Raw genomic sequence first — 10,000 nt, 5'->3', positions numbered from 1 at the left:
CATGTTACAGGACTATAAATTTTCCACACTTTTATATCTATTATGTATATATATGGCTACAGAAAAAACAATGTCAAATTAATCAATACACTGCTAAATATACATTATACCTACCTACCTACTCCTAGATTTCTATACACATTTTGCTGGAATATTCTTTAAATTCACTTTTCAAGCATATTATACACCTATGAACTGGTAATTCTGCATCTATTGTAACCTTTCTTGACTGGCAATATAGTTCTTGAAACAAAATACATGATATGCTGCACACAAACAGTAGTACATATGTCTAAGCTTAAGCACTTTGAAATTAACCTAAAGAATTAAAGTGTCCTGTAATGCAGTTAGAAAAACACTTTCTGTTATTAGTTAAATATTACAAAATAAATTGAACCAAAAAAAATCTTAGCAATTGAACAATGATAAAACCTAAACACCTAACCTCCAATGGTACATCTAAATAACAAATGTCATTCATTTCTCCTAAAATACCATGTGGACTATCTACAGTTTCAATGTTCTTGATTTCCAAAATCACCAAGATAATTTCAGCCAGACCCACCTTAATCTGTACTGCTCCAATAAAACCCACTAACCAATGCAAAATATGATCATGCCTTTTTTTCAGGAAAGTCTTTAGTGTGCTGTAGATCATGTTAATTGTAATGCAAAACAAAAATCTGAAAATAAGTTATCAGTGATAATAAATAAATAAGTGAAAGGATTCTATAGCATAGAATACTATATAGCTTTCACCACTACAAGGGCATTAATCTTTTATGAATCCCCCCCCCCCAATTCTTTGAATAAACATTCTGATCTAAATAACTAATACAGACAAAGCATAAAAAAGATCCTGATATGGATCAAACAATATCTCTGTCAAGGGAGGTGGACACATACTATCCACACAGATTTTGTACCAGGTATTCTGGATCATACCTATGACCTCTTCGGCTCTGAAAAATACTCTCCAGTTACATCTACCCCATTACATCCTATCTTTGCTGACAAGCATTTCTCTTCCCTTTTTTGTTCCTGGGGCTCCTTCTACCAGTGTCTTCACTATCAAATCCAATCTTCTGTCTCCTGAAAGTCTCCCTGTCCAAATGCCCTTTTCTCCACTATCCCAGCAAATTAGTATATTTATCATCAATTAAAATGCCTGTATATCTATCATCATTCTTCAATAAGTAAAAAGCCAATTGTATATACTCCCTAACAAAGCAAAAAAAACATACCTTTTAGTTTTTCAATCAGCTCATCAGCTTCAGCATTTGCAGTAACTGCTGTGGAGGCTGAACCATGAGATGCTACAGATACATTATCTGCCATAGAATTGTTATCTGTCATGGAAGCACTCTCAGCTGTTGACACACTCTCCACTCCAGAAGAGTTGTCACCAGCTGAAACATTATCAGTATCGTCTTGGCTCTTGACTTGCCGCTCATCCCGCTGGCTGCCAGACGAGTGATTGTCATTTGAGGTTTGGCTGTGTGCATCTGTACCGCCAATATCCCCTGCTACAACACCCTCCTGGAGAATCTTTACCTGTGAGAACAATATCATGTGAATGCAAAAAAGTAACACAGTGGCTTCACCATTTAAGTTACGGTTTATCTACATCAAATTTCAAGAAAATCTTGAAAAGATTGTGAATCCCAGACTCCATCATTATGGTGATTACAGAACTGTGAATAACATACTATACAAAGCATACATAAAATAGCAATAATAATTCTTAAAATTGTAAATTACAGACCGTGAAAAAGCAATATCTAGACATAGACCAAAGACACTCTAAGCTCCTAAAAAAAGAGCAAAGAAAATCATAAGAAGCTTCATTTACCATAGTTTTTAAAAATAAAATTATAACCTTTAATCAAATTTATTCCTTTTTGCAAGATCAAAAGCAATTATCTATGTCTGAAATGGACACCCCAGGAAAATTGGATCATTAGATTCAACATAACATACAAATTATAGAATCCAAAATCACACACAAAAAGGCAACAAAACATCATACATCAGACTTCAAAGCAAGATACAAAAGTACTAGATTACTACATTCCACAAAACCTAAGAACTACAAGCTCCTACAAGACACACCTTGGTCAGGAGTGCGGCTATCTTGAGTTCCCGTTCCTCAAGGTCCGCGTTTAGTTCTTCTTCCAGATGGGCTTTGGCCTGTTGCTGAAGGATGCACTGTTCCCGTAGTCCACTCACCTACAAACAGCCACAGTGAACCCTTAGACCCTTTGACCCCCCTATTTATTCCCTTTCCCCATTTCTCCCATTTCCTTTCCAAGAATCAGAGAATTACTTGCCTTACCTGGCCCACAAGGAAGCTTCACCTCAAAAATATCATGGCAATCAGACATGCATCCCAGAGCTAAATCACAATCTTATCTAACAAGAGGTTAAAAGTAAACACTGGAACCAATACATGTTAGTAATCTGGAAAAATGCCCTTTTTCATGAAAAAAATCTAAAGGTATCTCAAATTTCCCTTGATTACAAATATCCAGTTACATGTAAAATGCTGACTAAAATATTATTCAATTCATTCTTTTCTAAGATGAACAGATTTCCAAACTTTTACCACTAAATTCATAAAAAAAAGTCTAGTGGACAGTACTTGAAAACAGTCCCTCATTAAACCTTACACCAATGGCCCTATCACACGAAATTACAGTATTGCATTTCTGAAGAAAATTTTCAGAGAGGCCTACCATTAAAAATAGTCATTACTCAGGAATGGTGAACTAGATAAAGATTAACCCAATAACACGGGTATATTTCCAAGCCAAAAAATAATAGTTTTCGGGCAGCTACAAAATCGGCGTGGCAGCCTCGGCCCGCGACAGAATCGGAGCACAAGCTCCAATCCAATGTCACACTGGCGGGACGCCTGGCAATGTTTATTTTTCCGGGTGTCTCATATGTGAGACATCCATCGTAAATGGGTTAAGGGAGGAAGTTGACATTATATGTTACAAGTTTAAATATTTAATTCCAAGTTGTCCATTCTTTCTTTCAGTAAGCCCTTTCCTTTATACATCAACAACTTCTCAATAATTGAAAAATTTAAAGTGAGCATATATCAAGATTTTACAAGTAAATCTTTCCCAACTGTCCATATTACTGCAGGTTACTGACAGGTATCACTGAAATATAACAGCAACCCTTCTAATATTTATGAATCAGAAACTTACTACATCTGAGTATCTACCATTTTTAATGAAATCTCAACTCATGAAGATTTAGCAGTATCATAATCTTTTACTTGCCACATATCAAGATAAAATATAAATTCTCTGGATTCATTCAAAAAGTTCTTTCTATAAACACATTTCATATACAAAATTTATAACACAACCAAATGATGACTTTCTCTAACATTTGATTTACCTGGTAATTCTCTTTTCAGTCTTTTAAAATGTCAGCATGCATAACTAAGTATCCAAAGCAAAGTGTATTCCATGTGTATCACTGCTTTCTATTTTGAAAAAACACATACTGCTATTTTTTGTTCACAGAAATACAGTAGAAAACTCATATCAATATTTCAAAATGCCAGTACTTCAAAGAATGGCTCAGAAATAAACTTGTGATACCTACATTTTTCTGAAGTTTGACGCTTCAGTCCCCAATAAATCTATCCTTTCTTCTGAGAGTTCTAAAGTACCTCTTAAAACAGATTGCTCTTAACCTTTTGATCCTGTCATAACTTTTTATAACAGGAAAAATGGCCACAATGATGTAAACAGTATTGACAGAGCTGACATTTTCATATTGTTAAAGAAAATATATAACATTAGTCAACTGTAAATCTGATACTTGATAAACATCTGTTATATAATATATATATCTCTAGAAGGACACACTGAAGTGATGTGATTTTTTAAAATTAATCAATTTACTAAAACAGTAAGTGGAATTGCTAGTCTGACTTCTAAAAGTTTTATTAACAATTATACAAAAATCTAATAAAGCACATCCGTAAAAAGTGATTTACAGGTATGCAGCTCATGCATATGGAGCTTCAGTTAATTCTATGTCTAATTCATGCTGTCTGATGAGGGTATTTATTACCAACTGCTATTACATTTAAAGACGGTGATTTCTCATTGATTACTTTAAGGTACAACACACATGGTTATATTATCAAGTTGCCATTATTGATATGTACAGTATTACAATGGAAGCTGCTCTGCCTACAAATGACTTGAGAAATATGTGGAAAACTCAAGGAGCCATTACCCTTTATTACCTATAATTACCAATCCTGCCTTTTCTCTTGTTTATATGATCCCTTCCCAATCCTTACTATTTTAATCTATTAAACTTAGTGTTTGAATCTAACCCAACTATGTTATCCTCATGCCCATTTTCAACCCACCTTATTCACTATCTCTTCATTTACTATCTTCTTGTTCCTTGGTGATCTGAGACCTGGTTACATTACGGACAGTATCTACTTTATACAATACAGGCCATGCAAGGGTATCCAATATGTATACCAAACATGCACATCTAATTCCTATGTACAATACCACAGTTTCCACCTAATCCCATATTATTCTGCAAATACAAGTACTGTTAAGGAAACAGCAAGGCATTGTTAAACATATCCAGTAAACACCCCCTAACTAAGAAGGCAGATTATCTGCCTTTTAAGGCAACCTGGTAAAGCCACAGTTTGTCTTGCATTTGACTTCAAACCACAGCAATACCTTTCCTATAGTTCAACTAATAGTAAAGCTATTTGACATTAAGTTCTGTTCACAAAGAAAGCTTTTAAAACAGCAAAACCAGACAAATCCTACACACAACTTAATATTAACACAAGACAAGTAGTGAGTGCAATACCAAGCAGCCAGTGCTAACAGGTAGATGATGTTCCTTACACCAGTAATTGCAAAGATACATACCTTGGTCTGAAGAGCCATGATTTTATGGTCTTTCTCCTCTAGGTCACTCCTTAGCTCTTGCTCAAGATGAGCCTTAGCTTGTTGTTCTAGTGTACACTGTTCTCTTAGTTCACTCACCTAAACAAACCATAAACTTGGTTAGTAACACAAATGCATAATAAAACACTAAACTGTTATGTTTTTTGCCTGTGGTAAAGGATACCATATCATTGCTCTTGCCAGTTAGTTGTAAAATACACATTCCTGTTCCTATCTAATTACACAGTATACTACTAAATACTAACAATAAAAGTATCAATCTTTCACCCATTCACTGCAGATGGATTGTAGTTATGCCAGAGCATACTCTGATTGCTCTGCAGATGGAGTTTGTGTTTTACAGAAAGTTATATGTTAAGCACATGCTACATTGAGGATATACAGCTGGTAGTAGCTGACCCAAGCATTAAAATTTGTCTTACGTTTGACAGTGAAAGAGATTGAGATGGACATGCATCAAATACAATGTGCTCAGGAGACCAACTGGGAGGATATGGGCTCACATAGGTGGAAATGAGTTAACAACCTACTGACAGGCATGGCTATAGCCATCATGGAAAACCTAACTTTCCAAGACAGGCATGAGTATATGCTTCATGATTTGCTCTAGCGAGCAAGCAGGAAGGGCGAGTTGTACACAGCGAGTGCCCTAAGGATAAGACTAGACGGTTGCCACAGAGTGCTCTATAGAAAATTCTGACACAGTGAGTATAGGGTTAAGGGCTCTTTCATACATATGAAATCATGGAAAAACTTCCCTGAGAATAGGCCACAAACACATTGATACATGGGGTTACATAATTATGCATTCTTGGATTTTCACTCATTTCCAGGTTCATAAGCATTCTACAAGTTCATTCTGTAATCAGTCACATGGATATATGGTAGTATATGTCCAACCCATGTTTATACACCAGATGTACATGGATCTGTGTGAATCATAATAATAAATAATGAAAAATAACAAGAATCTGTGCATTTTAAATATGACATGTTAGTGATATATGGTGCCCAAGGCATGCACGGACATCAACAACACTTTCAACAATTTCAATAGGCTGAACAGTGGGGTGCCATGGCGCATTTGGTTGTTTGTGCATAATATTAATATGAAATACTGAAATATGCCATGGCACCATATTGTCACTGATGTTTGTTGAGCTTACTGGGATGTCAAATAGTAATTGAACAGCAGTATCAAAATTGAAAATGGGAAGAGGGAGAGTGAGGGGGAGATACAGGAGTGTTTAACTGATTTCAAAGGTCTTGATGACTAGTTGCTGGCTGATATTCAAATATTGAAAAAAACATACATGCAAATTTTTCCTCTCTCATGAGAAAAATATAGCCTCTTTAGTTTTGAAATACTCCTATATCTTTTAAAGCAACATGTAAGTTATTAATCCCCCATTCCATTGCAAAAATTCTATGAAGATTTTCAGTTTCTAGGATAGTGATACCCACCTGGAAAGTTTCTCAAAGAGCACAGTCTTATTCTGTACAAATGGGAAAAAATCACCCCACAATTTCAAAGTGTTTTAACTTTTTATAAGGGGAATAGATGTACTTACATACTTCTGCATGTCTGCAGATAATCTTAAAAACACCAAACTAGTCACGTAAACATCAATATATGGTTGCAAGTTTGTTCTTGGAACTAGCTAGCAGTTTAGCCATCCACAGTGTATGAGTGAACATAAAAATGACAAAACTGTAGTAAATACAAAAAGTGGCCTTCTACATATCAACAGGGTATGACAGATATTCAGGCTTTCCAACACAAATTCAAAAGGTTAGATATGCTTAGGAATAAGTATATACACTGTTACCAAATCTTTTCCTAACCTACAAACACACATAAACCACTTCCTAACTCTTCCACATATACAAACATACAATCTGCCACCAATACTTATCCTTACATACAAAAAAGAGAAATAAAGGAAAGAAAAGAAAAAGAGAAAGAAACAATATATTTCTGACAAAGATAAAGTTGAAATTGGTCAGCTACATCTATTGCACTGTGAGGATATTCATTCTCATTCATATCTTTTCTACTTTTGTCACAATGAAATTCATTCTCATACAGACACTATTACCTCAACATTTACTGGCATACAAACAAAATGACATTGCAACCAATGCTTTTATATAAAAAAAAACTACCATCAAATGATTAATCTAGAATCTTCAAATGCTCCTTCCCCTGTAACTACCTGACAAAGCTCCAAATATATGTAATAAAAAAGGAAAGGAAACCATGACTACTAATCTACTCTATTAATGTTATTCTGAATCTGAATACTGACTAAAAAAAATGCATTCTACATCATATCCATTTTTCATTCAGCTAACTTACTTTTCTCAGAGCTTTATCCTGAGTTTTAGTTAATATGTCTCTTAGTTTGTCTGATTCTTTCTCCTTCTCTTTGTAGGCTCGGGCCAAATCAGAGTACCTAAAACAGAAAAGTATTGCATTAATCATAGTGTCACTAAGAATCTTCAACACAGAAAATCAAGCCAACATAATCGTCATAATGTAGTGTTACGATGTCTGATAAGAAGTGATGGCTACTGAATTAATTATTGCCCAATTGCATTCATTACACCACAGACCTCCTGTGGTGTAGTAAGTGGAACGCCTTGCTACACGGATAATATGTAAATATGTAATAGACACAACAAAATGGACTCTCATGACAATTTGTTCAAAAACCATTTCACACCTCACAAACTGTTATCAGATGTACCTTTTAGACAACTAAAACGTGTTGTCTTAACTTAGCTATAGTGAATAATATGGTACTGGGAATAGTGGTAGGTATGTAAAGAAAGGACTCCACTAGACTATTACTGTGTAAAGGGGTTATGCAAAATAAGATCAAATGAAGAGAATAAAAGAATATTCCTAACCCACACTATGTGTTTGGCTATTGTACACATGATCATCCAGTAAGTGAGGATAAAACAAAGCTTAAACACTACTTCTGAGGAACTGCAGCTCTTGAATGGCCAGAATCTGAGCTAAAAAATGACTGTTTAGGATTTACAACACTGAGGCTAACTGAGTGTGGTGTGTGTCCTTGCCATCCAACAATTGGGTTCAATTTGTTATAGCAAGAATGGTTGCATACCATCAATAAAAGGTTGCAATAAAGCAGCAAAGGAGCTACAAGATTATAACATTTTCTCAGTCTTTGGATGTCATGTTAAGGGGACAGTCACACTAGTCTTGTCTGTCCAGGGATCCCCTTATAGAGCACGATACTTCCATAGCTGTGTGGGACACCAAGATGAATCCCTCCCCACTAGTAGAGCACAGAGCTATAATTGCCAATACAAAAACTGTAGCATAATTACTAGGTAGCTTATTACTTGATCATTTAAATTGTGAGTACTATGTCATATTAGTCATAATCAAAAATACAAATAAGTAATTTATATTACAACTAAAATAGTGCCACACTAAATTTTTAAGAATTATCCAGGCAAATGTTCATTTGATCAACAAATACAAACACATACCCACTCTGCCACACTGATGGCATGGAGCTCTCTTTGGAAATTATTTACACCCTGGTGGACAAAGTGAGACCCAGAGAATGACTATGGAATACCAGCAATAAAAATCATGATTGCAAAAAGTTAAAAATAATAATAACAATAATAATAGATAAAATCAACAACAAAAAATGTTTTGCACAGGGTAACATCATATGTCTAGCAAGGCTGTGTCATGATCCACAATAAATTATATCTTACTTGTTTTCATTATAGCATTTGCTTCCTCCTAACTTTAGTTCTTATCAACCTATAATTAGGTCTCTCATACTTTACTGTCTTCATTGACCTTAACAGGTTTCCCATTCCTTGGATTTTTAGGATTTTTTTCATATGCTATCAATATCAATACTGTTATTAATATTACTTACATTATGGTCATCATAATGCTATCAAAATACTAATAACAATAGTATAAAAATAAAGAATCAATGAAAAGGGTAAACAAATAAGATAGTAGAACTAGTTATTGACTCCTTAGTGATAAAGTATTTATGAAGCCAAATAATATCACGGTGGACACCAACACAAAATAATGTACATAGACAGTGCAACCAGATAATCATAGCAGAATTAATCATCAATCTTGGGATAAATATATACTGATGTACTACTAAACTTCCCTTACCATTAAATAGGACTTTTCTCTGTAAGAAAAGAAATTACATGAAACCAAGTGAATCCTTTCTTCTAACATCCAACAGATTAAGTTACCTAATCTTTCTCTAAGCTATAAAGATTTATCATCATCAATACCATAATATCAACCTTACATGAAGTAATATATTTGGCATACATTAAAATCAAACAAATTTAAATATCATACCAACAATAACACCATACAAAGAGACATCAAACTAAGGCACGACAATTCAGTTTAATGATAATCAAATTTCCTAAATCAATAAACTCATATGTGCAGCTTAGTAACTGTTAATAAATTTAAAGGTCTAGCCAAGGAGTGAGGACATTTATCTACATGAAAATGCCAATACATGATGGATACATCTCCTAAGCAACTGATTCACCTAAACTCGTAAAACATTTTGCAGCTATTAATTTTTATTTATGTAGTATTTCTTCTGATTTAAACATATAAGTAATAATGCAATGAAAATAATAAAAAACTAAGGTTTCCTCAATATTCTACAAGCTTTTAGTCAAGGAAGTAAGTACATGCAGTACTTTTTAAAATTCTGAAAAGAGAATGATACAACTTTGTTATCGACAACAGCCACTACACTATTCAAATTGTGAGACAAATTAGATGATAAAAAGAACATGCATGAATTTTAAGACTTACATTTGGTCCCACATGACTGTACTCCCCTAGTCCCCAGGTTTAGCCAGGCAGAGGGTCAGCAATAACAACAAAAGATACAACACACACCAACAAATAAATAACCACACATCGTACCGGCCCTTGTACTTGTGGTAGCGCTGTCTCATCTTCAGATAGGCCT

The 10,000-nt window shown here is 34.5% G+C and overlaps 1 protein-coding gene across 2 annotated transcripts in view; it reads right to left on the bottom strand.

Annotated features, from left to right (window-relative positions):
* The window catches only part of LOC113827533 (uncharacterized), a gene marked incomplete in the record, with an annotated part of 132,083 nt that overhangs the window by 80,089 nt on the left and 41,994 nt on the right, over positions 1 to 10,000 (bottom strand). For both annotated transcript variants that reach the window (XM_070132145.1, XM_070132146.1), the window contains 5 exon segments: positions 1,245 to 1,554; positions 2,113 to 2,229; positions 4,938 to 5,054; positions 7,336 to 7,432; positions 9,955 to 10,000. The exon segment at positions 9,955 to 10,000 is cut by the window's right edge and continues 79 nt beyond it. In XM_070132145.1, coding sequence (XP_069988246.1) covers positions 1,245 to 1,554; positions 2,113 to 2,229; positions 4,938 to 5,054; positions 7,336 to 7,432; positions 9,955 to 10,000 — 687 coding nt within the window.

The sequence above is a fragment of the Penaeus vannamei genome, chromosome 17 (assembly GCF_042767895.1).
Source record: "Penaeus vannamei isolate JL-2024 chromosome 17, ASM4276789v1, whole genome shotgun sequence".
Classification (NCBI taxonomy): Eukaryota; Metazoa; Arthropoda; class Malacostraca; order Decapoda; family Penaeidae; genus Penaeus; species Penaeus vannamei.
The sequence above is the reverse complement of the archived record's forward strand: the minus strand, read 5'-3'. Positions and strand labels throughout refer to the sequence as shown.